The sequence below is a fragment of the Mobula birostris genome, chromosome 2, assembly GCF_030028105.1.
Source record: "Mobula birostris isolate sMobBir1 chromosome 2, sMobBir1.hap1, whole genome shotgun sequence".
Lineage (NCBI taxonomy): Eukaryota > Metazoa > Chordata > Chondrichthyes > Myliobatiformes > Myliobatidae > Mobula > Mobula birostris.
In genome coordinates, this window is record NC_092371.1 from 149,810,656 (window position 1) to 149,831,864 (window position 21,209).

At 37.6% G+C, this 21,209-nt stretch overlaps 1 protein-coding gene and 1 long non-coding RNA gene across 3 annotated transcripts in view; one reads left to right on the forward strand and one right to left on the reverse strand.

The window, feature by feature from the left end:
• Positions 1-853: 853 nt before the first annotated feature.
• Positions 854-21,209, reverse strand: part of ascc3 (activating signal cointegrator 1 complex subunit 3) — a 387,895-nt gene continuing 367,539 nt past the window's right edge. The window contains exons 39-42 of one of the 2 annotated variants that reach the window (XM_072250313.1): positions 16,633-16,783; positions 6,852-7,061; positions 4,208-4,383; positions 854-2,023 (exon numbers count right to left, since the gene is read on the reverse strand). In XM_072250313.1, the coding sequence (XP_072106414.1) occupies positions 1,876-2,023; positions 4,208-4,383; positions 6,852-7,061; positions 16,633-16,783 (685 nt within the window). In that variant the 3' untranslated portion in view covers positions 854-1,875. Of the gene's footprint in view, positions 2,024-4,207; positions 4,384-6,851; positions 7,062-16,632; positions 16,784-17,782; positions 19,450-21,209 lie in introns of those variants that run through there. The other variant, XM_072250317.1, reaches the window with a different exon arrangement.
• Positions 2,364-18,830, forward strand: LOC140192838 (uncharacterized). Its single transcript, XR_011884471.1, has 3 exons — positions 2,364-2,441; positions 4,806-4,869; positions 18,702-18,830. It is a non-coding gene; the product is annotated as an uncharacterized lncRNA (long non-coding RNA).

Here is a 21,209-nt window from a genome sequence, read left to right on the forward strand (position 1 = left end):
TAATCTAATCTCTTCCAAAGTCCGCAGCAGGGGAAGAATCATTCAGATCTGTCTATGCTTATGTCAGGTAACGTTACAGTTCAGGTAAGCAACAAGAATCTTCTGACTTGGTTACTGCATCACTTAAAATAACCATTTTACTCCTGGAACGTTAAATTCTATAGCTTGTTCACTTACTACAAACTTAACTCAAGCGAACTCATTTACTATTTTAGACAAAATAATGGATGAGACTATGAACTATTACTCCTGGTATCATATTCCATGCTGCTTTGAAAATACAATCAAGGAGAAACATGGCGACTACATTTAACCTACCTATGTTCAGTCTTACTGGCAGTTAACGCTCAATGGCAGTTGCTACTCACTCATTTGACATTTTATACTTTAAAAAATTGTTCCGCAATTTGAATCTTACATCCACAATAATAGCAATTTTGTAAGCAACTATTTCAAAGTACACTTCACTCCTTTGCCTATTCCTTCCTACTATTGCACATGTCAATCAAAAGGATTTCACATTATCCTGCTTTATAACAAGCAAATAACAGGGAGACACTGGACAAACTGCTCCATTAAAAGAAGTATTGAATTGTATAAACAATGGAATAAACTCAGTGAAAACTCATTTAGTTGAATCAGTTATACTGTATCATCCAACCTTTATATTATTGGTAAATAACAAAAAATAATTTATTACTAAGGGATTACTTAGTAAGGATGGATGAAATACAAAACATCTCTCGTCAGAAAAAGGACAAAAAATAAGGAGGCTCTTTTAGCATCTTTTGAAGTATTCTATAATACATCCCTCAATAACTGTGTTTTAATATAACAAACAGGACAAGACAGATATAGGTATTGCATAAAGTTTAATAGTTTTGTACATTTGCAAGCAGCATTGTAAACTTATATTGAATGCCAGTTTCCCTTTTGGCAGTAATGATCAAATTTTTCTTGTGGTAGTAACTATTTTTTCCACAACTTAATTTTTACAGATACAACTAAATTGATATTGACAAATGAAGTGCTGCAGCTCTCACTGCAGAGAAAGGTTACTAGGTTTAACCTGACCCCATAGTTCTGAATGTGTCAAGTTTAGCCTTCATGTTACCATGGAAATGAATACCCTTTGCACTCAGTTGATATGGGAATGAATTTTCAATCACAACTTGCCTTTATATTACCTTATGTTCTTTCTCATCATACAGATAGTTTTTTTTTTAAATATACTTCTATTTCATAGAAAATTAATACTGATTGTACAGGCTTCTATTTTGCCCTGCTGATATTCCTGGTGAGTTTGATCTTCATTCAAAATAACTTACACTATATAGAATAATCTTTTAAACACTCTGGTATCAATTACAAGAACTATATAAAGTCCATGCTTTATTAGTTATGAAGAAAACTGTAGGTTGATTTCTTTTATCATTTAGGTAATCACATTGACCAACACCAGTTGTAGAGGCAAATTTGTATTCACTGAATGAATGTGATTTTAATTAATAATAAGATACTCTTTTAAAAAAAGTGCCAATGACTTCTACAACAAATACATAACCAATATAAAGTACTATTAAAGGAAGTTGTGACTTTTAATGGTAGCTTTCAGCTTTTTCCCTGGTGCATAGGTTTATGATCTTGGTAGAGCAGTAATCTAAAATACAAATTTACGTAAGGCCACCAGGCTGTGTAGAAGATTCATGCTGGAAGTCCCTTCAGCAGCCACTTGTAATTTCCTTTGAATCTGAGGTTAGAAGTTGCATCTACTAAGGCAAATAACATGGAATTTCAGTGCGGCTCCAGCCCTCCAGCACTATCTGTATTGCAGGATCTCTGCTCCTGGGTTTTTCCAGCACTAAACCCACCACGTCAGGCCACAGCCAGGTCATTCATGGCATCAGAGACCTCCATGTTGACCTGAGCAGCAATACTTGCTGGTATCACGTCCAGATAAATGTCATACTGCTGGTCCAGCCCCAGGTAGCTATCATTCATTAGATAGAACGTGTAGATGTACCTGAAAGCAAATAAAAAGAATGGTGCAGTTATTTAAACGCCTCCTCCACTTTGAAAAGAACAAATAATGCAGATTAATTAATTGCAGATCTTGCACACTTGCCATTTTCAGCATTTTACATTATACCTTAAAATACATACTTTTGCACCCTTTCCTTAATATTATCAAAACTGATGATATGCAATTTACCTTAATACCAATATTACAAAGGTATTGTCTTATCATCAAAAACAGTACGGCTGAAACTTTATTCGGTTTAGAGTGAAAATATGGAGCATCCTGTATTTATACTGCCACTACTAGTATTTAAGATAATGTAATAACTTATCTTTTTAGTTAAAACCTTGCAGAAGTTGAAGTTTTCCGAACAGGAACAAAGCGTACCAGATTGAAAAAAATAATGAGGAATTGCTTGCAGGTATGTGTCTTGGAGAACACTCAACTCACTAAAAGCTAGGAAAGGTTTAATAAGGTTATAAGGAATGCAAATTGAGAATAGTGCTTTATTTCTGGAGTGAAATAATTGAAAAGTAGGAAGTCAAGTTCAACCTGTTTAGATATCAGTTAAATCACACTTCAGCTCTATATTGTGTGTCACAAACACCAGTCTGAACTAGTCTATTTTTGTGTTGATATGTAATCCCATGTGGTCATGAGGAAATATTTGAGATAGATTTGCGATCAACAGTGCAGCAGAAAGTTTCATAAATTTTATAAAATCTTTCAAAATTTTGACAGATTTTGAAGAGGTAAATAGGAATATACCAATTCATTTGGTTAGGGAATTAAGTTTTAAACAAAAGTCTTGAACTTAAAACCATTTTCATTAATAATGTCTTTTGAGAAGGAAACCTGCCACCCACATTTGGTTGTGGCCTATAAGAGACACCAGTTCCATATCATTGTGGCTTTCTAACAGGTTCTAAGAATTATTTTGACTGCTCAAATATCCAGCTTCCAGAGATTATGGGATGAATGGTCATATCTTTTGATATAAATTTATAAATCCTGGGCAAAAATTATGAGTTACTATTCTGTTTATAATTTAGCTTTAATATTGACATTTGAATAACAGAAGCATACAGAGACTCCTCATCGGAAGGATCTTGTGCATAACAGTGCAGTGCACATGGAGGTATTTGTTTCATTGAAGATCATAAAAATACAGCAGGTTAACCCAGACCATATCCAAATATTTTATTTCTCAAGTAATTTCGAGGGTCCTTTGGCTAGTTTTAAAAAGTAGAAGACAATTGAAGATTAAATACTTGAAGTCTGCCTTGACTCCCATGCTGTAACAAATGGAGCTTTCACTTATAGTAAAACCAGATTACAGAAAACTGCATTCATAATTATTTTGAAACCTAATATTTCACTTTAAGAACTGCTTTCTATAGCTGTCTAAGGTTAAATTTACAGTGAGATCAGTCTTGAATATAGGCGTTAAACAATGAGCACTTCAATGTTATTTCTGTAAGCTTAGACAAGATCAAATTAATTCACACTATCTGTCTCTACAGGTGTAACTCTGAGATATCACTATTTCACATGTTGGTATAACAGTCAGTCAGAATACCATTGATTGTATTATCTTATTGTTAAAATGTATTTAAAACATGTACAGATCTTGGATGATTCTTGGCAATGTTATAAATTATAGTAGCATTATCTATAATATGCAACCTCCTCTCTCCCTACGATCAGGTTCCTTTTGTCCCTCATTCCTGATTTTCTGGCTTACATTATTAGCTCCAAGTTTCTCAAATTTACAAGTCCTATTCATGAACTTAAATCTGTCTATGACCTTGGCCCTCCTTGTTTCTGTAAACACCTCCAATTCATGTTCCTCTCTGGATTTTCTGCACTTCTCACCAGCCTCTCATGTAGCTGCCATCACATCCCCTCTTCCACAACATTTATACGTGCATTGGTGATGACCCTTAACCTGTCAATAATCTAGAACATGGTTCTCATACCTTTCACCTTTGTTTCCCTCTATCCTGTCAAAACCCTCCTTAAAATCTTCCCTCTTCTACTAGATTTTTGCCACATATGCTAACATCTCCATCTGTTGCCCAGTATCAATTTTTCATGTTTTGTTAAGTACTTTAAATATTTTTACAATGTTAAAATTATGACATAGATGTGAGTTGACAGTGGTAGTAATGAGTGATAAGATCTTACCTTCCAGTGACTTCAGGTGTGTAGAAGGCTAGAGAAACAGTGCTTTGATTTCGAACATATCCTACTCGTTTCAAAGCCACCAATTCCTTTTTGTCTATTTCCCCAAGAATGCCAACCCAGCCTTCATCTTTGGCTTTTGTGAAACGTGGTGTAATGGCTTTGCTGCTATATTTTCTCTGATAACCAAAATAAGATATCAATCAGAAAACATTGTGTGTTTATTAAGAACAATTATAAAAATCTCCTATGTAAGCTGCATAATACTTTTCAAGCAGAGATAACTAAGATCTAACTGATTATAGTCATTGTTTTTCTTATTCCACTCCTCCTTTATTTATACTCTAATTCTTGTTTAGCTCTAACTTTTATCAGTACTGGTAAAATGTCTTTGACCTATGTACAGCACTTACATAATTTCTGCTTTTCATTTCAGATTCCTAGTATGTAGTTTGTCGTAATTTTAAAAAATTGCATTGAAATATCTTGAAACACTTCATAAAATTAAAAACATTTTGACTGCAGTGTTCTTGCTTGCATGAACAACGTTTCACATGCACAGTCCACTAACCAAGAGCAGCAATTTAATCTGTTCTTCCAGTGTTGACAGAGAGAGATGGAGGATCCCCTTTGACAAAGAAGAAATATCAGCAACGCACTGACGGGTATGTCTAAATTATTAGCATGAACCCATGGCCTTTTAACCTCAAAATGAGAGCACTACAAAGCTGACACGAGCTGATCATTGCTGGTTAAAAGGTCTGTTAGCTATTACTGGAAAAGGAACTAAAGTTAACATATTGTCAAAAATCTGCAATTGCTGGAGTGCTGAGTTTCTCTTTCAACAGGTTTCCAATTATGTAATACAGTGGAGCATCGATAAGAACATGCTGTCACCTCTTTCAGTTAGTTTGAATGCAGAGCACTTTGATAAGACTGCCTCACCATTTCAGAAATTAAAGAGTGAAATCAAACTTGGAGAACAGAGAAATCAAGATTGAACATAGTACAGCCACCTGACTGACTGCTTTTAGCATAAAATGAGGCCAATAATTTCAACCTTCTACTTTTTTCTTCAAATAATTAACAGAGAGTAATAATTTGCAGATGTCTGATACAACATTATTTCTTTCACAGCTGCTGGCAAAAGATAAACTCAAATAAGATTATTTTAAAAAATTATGCCATGTTTCCCTAATATATTAGTCTCCAGCAAAATAAAGTTCCACGATCATCTTTAAGACATTAAAGGCAAAAAGACATTCAGAAGAGATTTACTAAAATGATTCATGGAAGGGGAACTTTAGTTATGTGGATAGACTGGAGAAGCTGGAGCTATTCTTCTTGGAAGAGTGCACTGTAAGGAAAACATATGAAGGCACCCAAAATCATGAAAATCAAGAATCAGGGTAGACTGAAACTGCTCCTACTGGTGGAGGAGTCAAGAACTAGGGAACATAAAATAAGGATGACTGGCATAAGAACCACAAGTTAAATGAGGAGAAAACAAACTTTTTATTCTGCTATAAGTAGTTGGTGTTGACGATGCACAGCCAATTCTATATTCAATTATAGAATTCAAAAGTTAGCTGGATAATATAACTGAAAGGAGTAAGTTTATAGGACAAAGCAGAGGGGCTAAGGGTGGGACTTGGTTGCTCCAACTGCAGCCAGTAAACTCTTGATAGGCAAAATGGCCTCCTGCACGGTAATTATCTTGAGCGTCTACGAGGCCCATTTACATCCAAATCAGATGTAATAACAGTTTCCGCACTGTTTAATGAAGTAGCAGAATTATTAACATGAAAAATGGTATATTTGGCCAATGATATTACATTTAAAATGTCTCACTGAGTATATGTATACAAAAAAAATCAATAATCTGTTTAGTGGTTTTACAAAGTATATCTATAACTCCCAATTTTCCATAAACAGGCAACCCTCCTACCCCCATGTCGTTGCAGAGATGCCTTCCTGATTTTTCACAATTCAAACCCACTTTATCTCTGCATGTCAAGAAACGCCAGTTCAAAATAAATACATTATAAATTGGAGACCCTAAAAACACTGTAAATCACAAAGTTCCTGAAAGTGAATTTTATTCCGTATCTCAAATTTTTGGAGAGTGATTTGTGAATTCTGTAAGGGCACATTTCAGTAATTCAAATAGCTATAATGCTGGGGTTACCTTTTATTTTGTTTTATGTCAATGGTGTGTGCAGATTTGCATGGATTCCTCCAGATATTAGGCCCTCAGAAGTAGGAAGTCTTTGTGTTGACACTTCCTACCACTATTCGTCAAAAGTTCTATCTTGTACAGGGCAAAAAGTAAATATTCCAATTCTAGCAAGCAAGGTATAAATAGATTTAGGTTAGAGATCAGACCAGAAACCTTCTGAATATTAGAATGTTTTACGTTTGTTCTTTTTCTGCTAAATGACAGAGTCTTGGTACATGATGCGTTAGTCTTGTTTTCCAGCAAGGTCTGCTGGAATCCCAAATTCCCAAAGGTGAATTATTAGTTTTCTATCTGTTCTAAAAAAAACCAGAAAAGTTGATTTTAACATGACTAGCCCAGGAGTGTGACAAACCTTACTACATTGGAAGGGCTATCATTTTCACAATTCTCCCAATGAAGACTTTGTACCTTGTTGCGCACTGGCCCTATCCTGCGTAGATGGACTTGGAGTACGTATTCCTGATCCGCATGCAACTGTGTCCAGTTATTCTCATCTCGTAAGCCAGTGGAAACACTCGGCAGCATTTTTTCATTTTTCCCCTTTGGATCATTTTCCCACCAGCCTTTGATACTCAGACTAACTTCAATGACAGGAAGATGGGACAAGAAATTCCAAGCCTAAAAGGATAAAAGAAATTTGAATAATTGTACATTTCTTTGGTCTCTACAGTTTCATCTGTTTACAAAGCAGCTTTCAGTACAGACTTCTTAATGATTTACAGCAATTCACAGTTAAGATATCTGCATTAAAAGACAAAGATTTGTTAATATTATATAAATGTGGATATCAGTGAATAGAATACATTAATAAAATACCGAATGGTCAAGTTTCTCTGCACTTCTCCCTCTACTAAACACATCCTAGGCAATTGGTTCTTACTCCCTTTAAATTCCTTTTTACTTCTGTTAAGCAACAATGTTTTCCACAGCAATGAAATACCTTTAGCAAAGTAATGAGCAATAATGTCTGTAAAAAGGGTCCATCCAATACCATAACAACTTCTACACTATAACACATCTCCCACACCAACTGCACATCCCTAACATTCTTCTTGTCGTGCTTTAAGCCATCAATATATTCAGGCCACATTTACAATAGAGAGAAATGAGCAGTTGATGTTTTGGGGTTGAGACTCTCCTTCTTCCTGAAACACTGATCGTTCATTTCTGTTCATTGATGCTGCCTGACCCAGTGAGTTCTTCTAGGATTTTGCATGTTGCTCAAGATTCCAGCATCTGTAAACTCTTGGGCTTCATTATTCTTAGTATCCTCTTCTTCCATAAAAATGCTTTATTTTACCCTCATAACATTGTCTAGCAGTTCCTCCACACATCTTATACAACTTCTGGAGACTCAAGCGACTGATTCCAGATAAAGAGTTTTGACTCAAAATGGCAACTATCCTTTTCCCTTTATTGATGCTACCTGACTTGCTTGAGTTCCTTCAGCTCCTTTGTGTGTTCCTCCTCACACAACTTCTGCCAATTTCTCAGCCTACTGGTTACCAAAATAATTGCTTGTGTTTTTGTCATCTTCTGACTTGAAGGTCCCAGAACTTGCAAACATGAAGTCACCTAAAATTCTAGTGTACATGGTGTCTATCTTGCACAGACCACTGACCAACATGGACTTCCTAAAGAGAAATGCTTGCCATAGTTATATTCAAATCACTCCATGGCCACAGTACTCCCTCTCCCTGCAACCTTCTTCCATTTCACAATCCAGAATATCTCCACTCATTCAATTCCTGCCAATTGTTTATTCCATATTTTAAAGACAAATTCAGTGGTGACCAAAGCTCTTGATCTATAGAATTCTTATTTGAATATTTCTAACTCTCTTCCCTCATTTTGGACACTTAAGCCCTGAAGAAGGGTCTTGGTCTGAAATGTTGACTGTATGTTAATGTCCATGGATGCTGCCTGGCCTCCAGCATTTTGTGTCTTACTTCTTAAAACCTTTAGGTTCTATGTCAGTGTCTCCATGTGTGCCCAGCAGCACTGAAGCCAAGATCAGATCAGCTTCAGCATCACTGAATGGTGCAGCAGGAGTTGTCTGGCCTACTGCTTTTCTTGTTTCTTCTGCTTGGTGTTTGCTAACATGTATACAAAACATCTGGTTAGTTAACTCTATCAAAAGGACAACATACCTTTAGCATCATTTACCCTAAATCAAAATTCCATCAAATCCAAGATAATTATTAGTTTTGTTTCTAAATTTGGGTGCAACAATGACAAGACTTATAGCTAATCACCAGAAGCTTCGGACACACTATTTCCCTTCTGAATAAATTTGATCTTTGATCTTTTGGTACAATGGTCATTACCAACATGACTCCTTTTTTCTTCTTAAAGACAGAAACTGTCCTTGCTTCCTCAGGGCAGAATAAGGTGGCTGCCATTCTCTTTCCTCAAAGTACATTCCATTTGCCCTATCTTCTACTGAGGGAGATATTCACTGTTCATGGCTTTTCTCCTCAGAGAAGAGGTAGCAATCCTCTCACCTTTTTTAGTGCAGAATATGACACACCTTGTTACCAAATTTTACACAAACAAAAGCTTTGATGCAAGTACTGAGGTACCCATAAAAATGCTCAATAAAATAACTAGTTTAACATTTAGATCATCACAATTCCAAGATATGTCATCACTGCTAAAGGCAACTGAGGTGAACACATTGAAGGAGTTTATAGGTAAAAAGACACCCTCAAAACCACTTCAAAAACATTTGTCTATCTGGAAAAATATATCAAACCACAACTAGTGTTATTTATATGGAGAACAGTCAAGATAACAACACATTGTTTATCAGTGTGTTCAAGTGTTATTGTGCTAATGCAGCTACAGAAGATAATTTATTGCTTAAATATATCACAAAGCTCTTAGATGGTAGCTGCTTTTTGATTAAAAATAAAAACTAGGCTATCGCAGCCGAGGCTGCTAAAACATTTCAATACGAGCAAAACATATTTATCTAAAGATTAATCTTCATCATTTGAATCAGATGAGAACACCTCCCTGCATGCAATTATTTAATTAGCTGGCAAAGCTTCTGCCGGTCACCAGCCGTTCAGAGCATACTGATGGCAGAACAGATGCAAATCTCCAGTGATGACTGCCTTTTCTCATTACGACTGCAATTAGCACTTAAATTGGTGCTTTAAACCCAATAATTTCCAGAATATTTTTTTTCATATATTTTAGTTGTGATTGTCGAGCCAACCTGGCAGAGACAGATTGTAGAATAAATTACAGATCCAAATAATTTTCCCAATGAACAGGCTACAGTAACTATTTTTATTAAAAACATTAATTATTTTTTCAAAATGAGTATAATCTTATTTCCAAACAAAATTTATATTTTCGAGATTCTGTTAAAACACAAAACATTCTGCATGTGCATTTCTGTTTCTGCAATGCTCATTATTAGATATTTATATTCACTTTATTTTGGGATATTGTTGGAACATTTCTGCCCACAACAGACTGCGTTGTCTGCCATATCGCAGAGGGGCCAAACAAAAAAGAGCTTTGAAGTTTGCACGTTGCTTATTTAGGTACCACTTTATCTTTGAACTCTGGTTTATTCAGATAATGAAAGCTTTAGTTGTAAACAATTTACTAAGTAATTAAAAAACAAATGCTTATTTTATATTATTTTATTACATGTATATTTCATAACTGAACATACATTTAAATTCAAAAGATTTTTATTCTTCTGTGGGCAAAGTAGCAAAATCGTTAAGTAATCAGTGGTCTTCACCAATGACCCTGAGTTTGAAGGAAAAAATGGGCTTTGTTAACTAAGGCAGAAATGACTAAGTGGTTATATATTGCCCATAAGAAAGTGACAAGCAATCTTTTTGAACAACTGCTATCCATATGAAGAAGATATGCCCGTACTACTATTTCAGTACAGTAGTTCAGTATTTAGAATGAGCAAGTGATAGTGGAATGCTAACATTTTTCCAAATCAAAGTAATGTTTCCTGGTTTCATGCTTATGTGTCTAATGCCCATATCCTAGGTGACAGAGGTTGAAAGCTTGGGAGGCAATAGAGAAGAAGTAATGGTTAGTTACTGCAGTACATTTGGTAATAAGTACACACTGTAACTATGTTGTCAGTGGTGGAGGGAGTACATATTTAAGTTCCATTTTGTAGAGAACTGCACTCCTCAATCCTTCGGAGAATATTCAGTCACTCTCCTAAAGTAACTTGTAGCTGACAATTTTTAAAATTAGACAATTGTTTCACTCTCCACACCTACTGGAGCATTGCAGGTACTATATGGTAAACTAGCTACTGAGAAGATGATGACTAGGCATTGGCACTGTTGCAAATTGTAAACTGTAAAGTCAAATTCCTATAAGGGACAGAATAGTTGGAAGGATTCAGCTTGTATTACATTTCTAAGCATAGGCTACAGATGGAGAGCTTTGACCAGTGGCCAATTCGGCCATTTAATTTTGAGAGGAGGGGGACTTCAATTAAGTCCAGTGTCTGAGTACAAAAGGCAGCAGTGGGTCAGTAGAGCAAGAAAGAGCTTTGACCAGTGATGAATCAGCGTTTGTGATTGATTAGCAAAAGCAAATTAAAGGAAGGTAGGGGGAAGCACATCAGTTGTCATCAGAGTGGACAGAGTCAGATTGGTGATCTTGAAGCTTTACCTCTTCAAGGCTTTTGCAAAGAGAAGCTTTCAGTTAGAGAAAGCAAAAGAAAAGAACAGCTCTAGATTAAGTATTTTTTTCTTCCCTTCCTTATATCTGCTCAGCTAGGATAGCAGAGATGCTAGCCAGGATAGTTGAAAGCTCCTGTTGTGGGATGAGGGAAGACAGGGAGACTGTCAATGTTCTTTGTGACTAACTATGAGGTGCATCTAGCTGCAGTTTCTAACAATCCATGTTAAGCAGTTGGAGCTGGAACTAGATGAACTCCGGATCATTTGGGAGGCTGAGGGGGTGAGAAATAGGACATATAGAGGTAGTTACATCCAAGGTGCAGGACACAGGAGACTGGGTGACAGGAAGGGGAAATGGATTAAAGAGCTAGTGCAGAGTACCCCTGTGGCCATTGCACTCAACAACAGGCATATCATTTTGGATACTGCTGGGATGGGGTGGGGGATGACCTAACAGAGGAAAGTCACAATGGTCAAGTCTCTGGCACTGAGCTTGCCTCTGTGACTCAGAAGAGAAGAGGTGAGAAGAGGCCAACTGTAGTGATAGGGGATTTGTTAGTTAGGGGAATGGATAGGAGGTTTTGTGTGCAAGAACGTGATTTCCAGATGGTAATGTTACCTCCCAGGTGCCAGGGTCTGGGATATCTCAGATCGAGTCCTCAGCATTCTTAAGCAGGAGGCTGAACAGCCAGAAATAGTGGTCCATGTAGGTACCAATGACATGGATAAGATGAGTGTCGAAGTTCTGCATAGGGAGTTCAGGAAGTTAGGTGTTAAGTTAAAGGGCAGGATGTCCAGGGTTGTGATCTCAGGATTGCTACCCGTGTCACGTGCTAGTGAGGCAGAACTAGGAAGATTATACAGTTTAATACGTGGCCAAGGAGTTGGTGTACGACGGAGGACTTATGATTTTTGGATCATTGGCTTCTCTTCCAAGGAAGGTGGAGCTGTACAGAAGGGGCAGCTTGCACCTAAACGGAAGGGGGACTAATATTCTAGCGAGAAGGTTTGTTAATGCTGCACGGTGGGGTTTAAACTAGAGTTGCATGGGATAGGAACCAGAGTGCCAGAACAGTTAGTACAGAGGTTGTGGAGGCATATGTTGGTAAGACAAAGTTAGGAATCAAAAGGTACAGCATGGTGCGACTAGTGACCTGAGCTGCCTATATTTTAATGCAAGAAGCATCGTAGGACAGGCGGATAATAGTGCTGAAGATGAGGTAACTGGTTTACAAACAGAAGTAAGGTGTAGTGAGGAGAGGCTGTTGATAGGGCAAAATTGCAGTCAATGTGATGAGTTGCAACATAAAAGGTGGACAAAATCAAAAAGGGTGAATACAGGACTGACGGTGTTATATTTGAAGGCACGCAGTATATGGAATAAGGTAGCTGAACTTGCAGCACAGTTGCAGATTAGCATGTATGATGTTGAAACCATCACTGAATTGTGGCTGAAGGAAGATCATAGCTGCGAGGTTAATGCCCAAGGATACACATTGTATCGAAAAGACAAGCAGGAAAGCAGAGGGGGCGGTGTTGCCCTGTTGGTAAAAAATGCAATCAAATTACTAGAAAGAGGTGACATAAGGTCGGAAGGTTTTGAATCATTGGGGATAGAGCTAAGGAATTGCAAGGGTAAAAAGACTTTGATGGGAGTTGTATATAGATCCCAAAAGGATGTGGTCTACAAATTACAATGGGAGATAGAAAATGCATGGCAAAACAGCAATGTTACAATAGTCAGGGGGATCTTCAAAACGCAGGTAGATTTGGGACAAAATGCAGATTCGTGCTGGATTCCAGGAGGGTGAGTTTCTAGAGTGCCAACAAGATGGCTTTTTAGAGCAGCTCATGGTTTAACCTAATAGGGGATCAGCTAACCTGGATTGGGTGTTGTGCAATGAACCAGAATTGATTAAAAAGTTTAAGAGAAAGGAACTTAGGCGCCAGTAATCAGAATATGATAGAATTTATCCTGCAATTTGTGTAGGAGAAGCTAAAGTCAGATGTATCAGTATTACAGTAGAGTAAAGGGAATTACAAAGGCATGAGAGAGGAGTTGGCCAGAATTAATTGGAAAAGAACATTGACAGGGATAACAGTAGAGCTGCAATCGTTGGAATTTCTGGAACCCATTCAGAAGGCACAGGATATATACATCCCAAAGAGAAAGAAGTATTCTAAAGGAAAGATGTCACAACTGTGCTTAACAAGAGAAGTCAAAGCCAACACAAAAGCCAACGAGAGAGCATATAATAAAACAAAAATCAGTGGGAAATCAGAGGATTGGGAAGCTTCTAAAAACAAACAGAAAGTAACTAATAATGTCATTAAGAAGGTAAGGATGGAATACGAAAGTAAGCTAGCCAGTAATATTAAAGAGGATACCAAAAGGTTTTTCAGATACATAAAGTGTAAAAGAGAGGCAAGAGTAATTACTGGACTGCTGGAAAACGATGCTGGAGGGGTAGTAATGGGGGACAATGAAATGGCATACGAACTGAATAAGTACTTCGGGTCAGTATGGAAAACACGAGCAGTATGGTTGAAGTTCCAGGTGTCAGAGTCATTAAAATAAGTCACCTGGACCAGATGTGTACACTCCAGGGTTCTGAAAGAGGTAGCTGAAGGGATCATAGAGGTATTAGTAATGATCTTTCAACACTGGAAAATTGCAAATAACACTCCACTCTTCAAGAAGGGAGAGAGGCAAAAGGAAGGAAACTATAGGCTAGTTAGTCTGACCTCAGTGGTTGGGAAGATGTTGCAGTTGACTATTAAGGATGATGTCTCAGGGTACTTGGAGGGACATGATAAAATAGGCCGTAGTCAGCAGTTTCCTCAAGGGAAATTTTGCCTGACTAACCTGTTGGAATTCTTTGAAGAAATAACAAGCAGGATAGACAAAGCCAAATTGGTTGATGTTGTGCACTTGGATTTTCTGAAGGCCTTTGACAAAGTGCCACACATAAGGCTACTTTACAAGCTACGAGCCCCATGTATTACAGGAAAGATTCTAGCATGGATAAAGCAGTGACTGATTGGCAGGAGGCAGAGTGGGAACAAACAGAGCCAATTCTAGTTGACTGCCAGTGACTAGTGGTGTTCCACAGGGGTCTGTGTTGGCATCGATTCTTTTTACGTTATGTGTCAATGATTTGGATGATGGAATTGATGGCTTTGTTGCAAAGTTTGAAGACGATCTGAAGATTGGTCGAGGAGCAGGTAGTTTTGAAGAGGTAGAGATGCTACAGAAGGATAGGCAGATTAGGAGAATGGGCAAAGAAGTGGCAGATGGAATAGTATCCGGAAGTATATGGTCATACTCTTTGGTAGAAGAAATGAAAAGGTTGACTATTTTTTAACTACAGAGAAAATACAAAAAAAAAGAGGTGCAAAGGGTCTTGGGAGTCTTTATGCAGGACTCCCTAAGATTAATTTGCAGGTTGAGTCTATGGTGAGGAAGACAAATGCAATGTTAGCATTCATTTCAAGAGGACTAGAATATAAAAGCAAGGATTAATGCTGATACTTTATAAAGCACTGGTGAGGCCTCACTGAGAGTATTGTGAATAGTTTTGGGGTCCTTATCTTAGAAAAAAGTTTGCTGAAACTGGAGAGGGTTCACGAAAATAATTCCAGGATTGAGTAGCTTGTCATGTAAAGAGCGTCTGATGGCTCTGGGCCTGTATTCACCAAAACTCAGAAGAATGAGGAGTGACCTCATTATTGAATGCTGAAGAACCTTCATAGAGTGGATGTGGAGAGGATGTTTCCTGTGATGTGAGAGTCTAAGACCAGAGGACACAGCTTCAAAATAGAAGGGTGTCCTTTTAGAATGGAGATAAGGAGGTATTTCTTTAGCCAGAAAGTGGTGAATCTATGGAATTCTTTGCCACAGGCAGGTGTGGAGGCAAAGTCTGCATGTATATTTAAGGCAGAGGTTGATAGATTCTTGATTATCAGGGCATGAAGGGATACGGGGAGAAGGCAGGAGATTGAGGGTGAGAAGAAATCTCGATCAGCCATGACGAGATGTCAGAGCAGACTCGATGAGCCACATAGCCTAATTCTGCTCCTATATCTACGGTCTTGGGGTAGAAAATCTGATTAGTCTAAAAACTTTTTTGGTGATCGTGGAGACAATGAGTTATGTGAGCTGCTTCTGAATTTTAAGTTTCTCAAATTCTGTTCTTTAAGACCATAAGATATAGGAGCAGAAGTAGGCCATTTGGCCTATCGAGTCTGCTCCACCATTCAATCATGGGCTGATCCAATTCTTCAAGTCATCCCCACTCTCCTGCCTTCTCCCCATACCCTTTGATGCCCTGGCTAATCAAGAACCTTCTATCTCTGCCTTAAATGCACCCTTTAGGTACGAGGGGTGATTGATAAGTTCATGGCCTATGGTAGAAGGAGAGAGTTATACAGCTCTTGTTACATGCATGTGCAGTTCAACTCTTTAAGTGGAAATGCAGAAAGTTGAAGTTTCTCCTTATCTCCTACTTTAGGCCATGAACTTATCAATCAGCCCTGCTGTGGGCCACTTTCTAGAGGTCCACGACTTTGACTTCTACAAAGAAGGGATCCACATGCTCCACGACTGCTGGACTAAGTGTGTAAATGTAGGAAAAATAAATGTGCTAGGTTTTCTAAAATTGACTCCTTCTACTTTAGGGCACAAACTTATCAATCACCCCTCGTATGTTACACAAAAAAAATCAGTTAATATTTTAATAGCTGAACTCTCTTCTTCATTATGAAGGGTATAATCATAGCTAATTTCAAATACCACACTTGCTGAATAGGTGATGTAAGAAACTGACACACTGCCCTTTCAGCTTTGAATGATAAGCTTGAATTTGGTCTAGCCAGATAAGTTACAAGTTTTTTCACAGTTACCTTTTTAAGTGCACTGAATCTCAGTGGTGTGAAGTCATTTTCTGGAGGTGAGGCTACCTGCACTGAGTAACCTCATTTAAGAGTATATTAAGGCAGCTGGTATAGGGATTGAAATTGGGCATTGCTGTTAAGGTATAATCATGGGACAGAACAGAAAAACATTCTTGGAATTCTTATTGCTTGCAAATAAAAAACATCATATGCACTGAACTACCGCCATAAAACAACAAATTTCACGCCATGTAAGTCAGAGATAATAAACTTGACTCTGATTAAAATGCATTAATCATCTCCTGCTGTCTTTATTGCATTAAAACAATTTTCAACCCTGAAGGGACTGTTAAAAAAGTAGAGATTTGATTTGCGAAGGACAGGAATAGAACTATTCTTCTTAAGCTAATTCCAAGAAGAAGGATGAGTCATGCAGTCAAAAGGGCCATTTCAATGTCAAATATATTTTGAGAGTTCAGAATAACTCAGATGAGCAACTGTCAAAGAACATTTAAATACCAGCTCGCTGGAAGTTTGCTCAAAGTTTAAATTAAAAAAAAAACAAATAAATGGAGTAACAAAAAATAATAAAAGGTGAGATTGAAAATGCAGGTTACCTGGGAAATCTGTAGAGGTTTTAATTCTTCAGCGACTATGGAATGAAATATATCCTCCCTCCATTCACATGCAGCTATCAATTCAGGAAGACATTCAACAGGACCTTTATAACCTTTTGAGTTGCTTTTCTTCCTGTCTGCATTCCATTTCCTAACAAAATAAATTGGCACATATATTTAAGACAATAGAGCAGACACAATTTAAGTCTTCCGGTTCATGATCGTCTTCAACAAGCTGGGTGAAAATGTTAAAACTAAATAGTACTACTGAGTTTTTGGAATATAGGAAAAAATATAAGCCACTCAGCTCCTTAAACCTGCTCTGCCATGTACAGAGAGAATGGCAGATCTGTAATCTAACACCATAAGCTTGCATTTGCCCGTTTTCTGAAATATCTATCAAAATTATATCAATTGCATAATTAATATCAACATTTTACACAGCACTTGTAGAAGACAACTCGAGGCTTCTATTATACTTTCCATGTAGAAGTACTGCTGAATTTCACTCCAGAAATTCATGGATTTCATTTTTAGGCAGTGCCCCTTGTTCCTGGAATTCCCAACAGTCAGTGGTAGCTTCTCTCTACCCGCCCTTTCAATATCCTTTGATATTATTTGTTTCACAGATATGAAGACTTTGTTTTTCCCCTTTAACTTGATTTCTTGCACTGATATTGTTAATAATATTCCACCAATAAACTATGGAAATGCAAAAAATTAGTTGCAGATTCCACAAATTTGAATATTATCTATAGATAAGATGATTCATGAAGGACTAGGATAGAAAAGGAAACTGAAAATAATCAGTTCTGAATTCTGAGGAGGCAAACAAGAATGTACTCTCAGTGGTGACGTGGTAGCACAACGCTTTTACGGTATCAGTGACGGGGGTTCAACTCCAGCTGCTGCCCGTAGGGAGCTTGTACATTCTCCCCAGGACCATGTGGGTTTCCTCTGGGTGCTCCAGTTTTCTTCCACAGTCCAAAAATGTCCTGGTTGGCAAGTTAATTGATCATTGTAAATTGTACTGTGATTAAGCTAGGATTAAATCAGGAGGTTGCTGGGCTGTGCGACTTGAAGGGCAAGAAGGGCCTATAAATAAAAAACAAAATATATTTCAAATACATCCTGCTCTGTATTTATAGGAAAAGAGGTAGCTTGCATTTGCACTTAATAGATTTATTGCCAATCTCAATCTGGCCACGAGTAGAAAAGGAATTAAATGATTCCCTCTGGCATTACATTGCAAAGCTCCCAAAACTGAATTCAAGAGCAGAAATAGTATGCAGATCATCTGCTGGTCTTTTATCAATATCGTAGGCTAGAAGTGAAAGGGAGAGGGAATCGTGAGAGAGGACAGAATAGAAAAATTAAAGTAGAAAAGGTAGAGAGTAGGAATTACATTTTCAAAAGACTATACAGAACTAAATATATGAAAAAAGTACCTGTGTGGACCAGATGTAAAAGGTATTTGAGCTGCATTATGACACAGCTAATAAAGCTAATGCATCATAATTTTAGCAACCTGGATTCAATCCTGACCTCAGATACTGTCTGTGGGCTGTTCCTAGAGTCTCGCTGAGCTTGTACAAATTTTCCCTGGGTACTTCAATTTCTCCCCGCATCCAAAATATGTGCAAATTGGTAGGTTAATTGAGCATTGTAAATTGTGCCTAATATACAAGTAGGGGGAATTGATGGGAATGTGGAGAAAATAATGAAATTAGTATAGGGTTAATGTAAATGCATATTTAATGGCCAGTATGGATATGATAAGTTAAAGGCTATGTGACGCTATGAACATCAATGGTGCACCTGTGAAGTAAAGTACCTAAGGGTTTCTATTAAAATGATGCCTTTTTTTAAAGGAAGTTCATTTTTATAGTCTAACTTAGGAAGAAGAATATTTATTTTGAAATTCCATTAAATTATGACTTATCTGTGCCTCCGGTCATCTTTTTGCTTGTTGATCCTAAACTCTCAAAGGCATTAACTAATAAAAATAAACTATTGATTACAATGCTGAAAACATTAATTAATTCAACATTCATTACTTTTGTTGACAGAGTTTTACTTGTCTACTGCTGTTCGTGCGTGAAGAAGAGCCTTCTGATTTAACTCCTATATGAATGTTCCCAATGTCAAGGTTATACTTGCATGTTCCGGATTTCTACAAAGACAAAATGCTTTTTTCTTGTATGTTCTCTATCAAAATCTTATCATTTTAAATTAAATCATTCCTCAACCTTCCTGTCTCTAAATAATTTAAGATAGTTTTGTTTGTAATTCTGATGAATTCTATTGTATTATTTCTGAAATGATATCTCTTTGCTGAAGGTCAGCAGCCAAAATTAAATGCAATTTTCCTGATGGGGTTGGTCAGCATAATGCACAACTCACAAGTAATTTCTACATTTTTGAGTTCAACCTGCCCTGGTGACAATGAAATATTTCATTAACGTTTTTTATTTACATTTTTTTCTATCCATTCAACAATTTATAGATTTACACTTATTACCATTTCTTCAACAGATTCTTATCTCTTACTCAGGAAAATACGGTCTGGATTCTTTTTTTGAGAAGTGCCGCCTATTCCATGTGTAGCTGCTGGTACTTCCTACGTCAGAAAATCTAAGTGAACATAGAATCTTGACTGGAGATTGTCACTGTCATTCAAACATTAGATTACTAAAAGTTCCTTGGTGGAACTCCAATATCTTGCAGTTTCCAGCAGTTATTCTCGTAAATCTGTCTGCTGGTTAGACTGGTGCAGATTCAACCACTCCATTCATTTCAACGGTGAGGAATGGCTGGCTGGAAGAGAATGGGACTGGATTCAAACAGTTTACATTTCCTTCAATTTAGTTAATTTAAATACATTTAATCACTGTAATCAGTCTGTTTGACAACTTTGACAGCTTGTTCAGTAAGGGGCATGGCTTAAACGCTGGTCAAAGCAGTTTTGTTGTATTCACAATTGCAGGACCTTGCCAGATAAACCAAAGCTGCATTTGCTCAACAGAGTCTTGTAATTTATCTGTTCACAATGATTGCAGAAGACAGGATGAGGATGTTCTTCATTGACTTTCTTGGATTCAAAGTGGATGACCTCACACAATGAACTTTGTTCTGATTATGGGGCATTAATCATATTGCATTCCAAAAATACTGCCAAACCAGCTGACTGCTTTAAGCATTTTCTGATTCAGACCATAGAGCAGTACAGTACAGTAACATGCCCTTCAGCCCATGATATTGTGTTGAACTAATTAAACTAATGATAGCTAGTTAAACTAAAACCTTCTACCGACATATAGCCCATATTCCTCCATTTTCTGTGTTCCCATATGTTTATCTAAAAGCTTATGAAATGCCTCTATTGTATCTGCCTCCACCACCATCACTGGAAGCACACTCCACACACCATCTGTAAAAGTAACTCGTCCTGCATATCTCCTTTCTGCCTCTCATCTTAAAAGCATGTCCTCTATTATTAGATATTTCATCTTTGGGAGAAAGACACCAGTTGCCTACTCTATCTATGCCTCTTATAATTTTATAAACTTCTATTTGGTCTCCCTTCAGCTTCCACTACTCCTGAGAAAACAACCCTAGTCTGTCTATCCTCTCCTCATAATACATACCCTCCAATTCTGGTAAACCTTTTCTGCACCCTCTCCAAAGCCTCCACATGATTTCTATAACGGGATGACCAAAACTGAATGCAGTACTCCAGTTGTGCAGCCTAACCCATTTTATAAAGCTGCAAACTAACTTGATTGATCAAAACAAACACGCCATATGTTTCCTTAACCAGCCTAACAATTTGTGCAGCTATTTTCAAGGAGCTATGGATCCCTGTCTATTCAGGGTCCTGCCACACGGACAATACAAAGATAGATGGAGGAGCAGGCAGTGTTGAGGAAGCTGGGTGGCTACAGGAGGACTCAGATAGATAGGGGGGAATTGGCAAAGAAGTGGCAGGGAAATGCATGGCCATGCACTTTGACAAGAGGAATAAATGTGTAGATTATTTTCTATATGGGGAGAAAATTCAAAAATCAAAGGTGCAAAGGGACTTGGGAGACCTCATGCAGAATTCCCTAAAAGTTAACTTGCAGGTTGAGTCAGTGGTAAGGAAGGCAAATATAATGTTGGTAATCATTTCGAGAGGACTAGATATAAAAACAAGGATGTAATGCTGAGGCTTTATGAGACATTGGTGAGGCTGCACTTGGAAGTATTGTGAGCAGTTTTGGACCCCTTATCTAAGAAAAGATGTGCTGGCATTGGAAAGGGTCCAGAAGAGGTTCACGATAATGATCCCAGGAATGAATGGGTTAACACATGAGAAGCATTTGATGGCTCTGGACCTGTACTCGCTGAAGTTGAAAAGAATGCGGGGGGGGGTGGAATGTCATTGAAACCTATCGAATATTGAAGGGGCGTTTCTCATAGTGGGTGAGTATAGGACCAGAAGACTCAGCCTCAGAATAGATGGATGTCCATTTAGAACAGAAATGAGGAAAAATTTCTTTAGTCAGAGGGTGGTGAATGTGCAGAATTCATTGCCA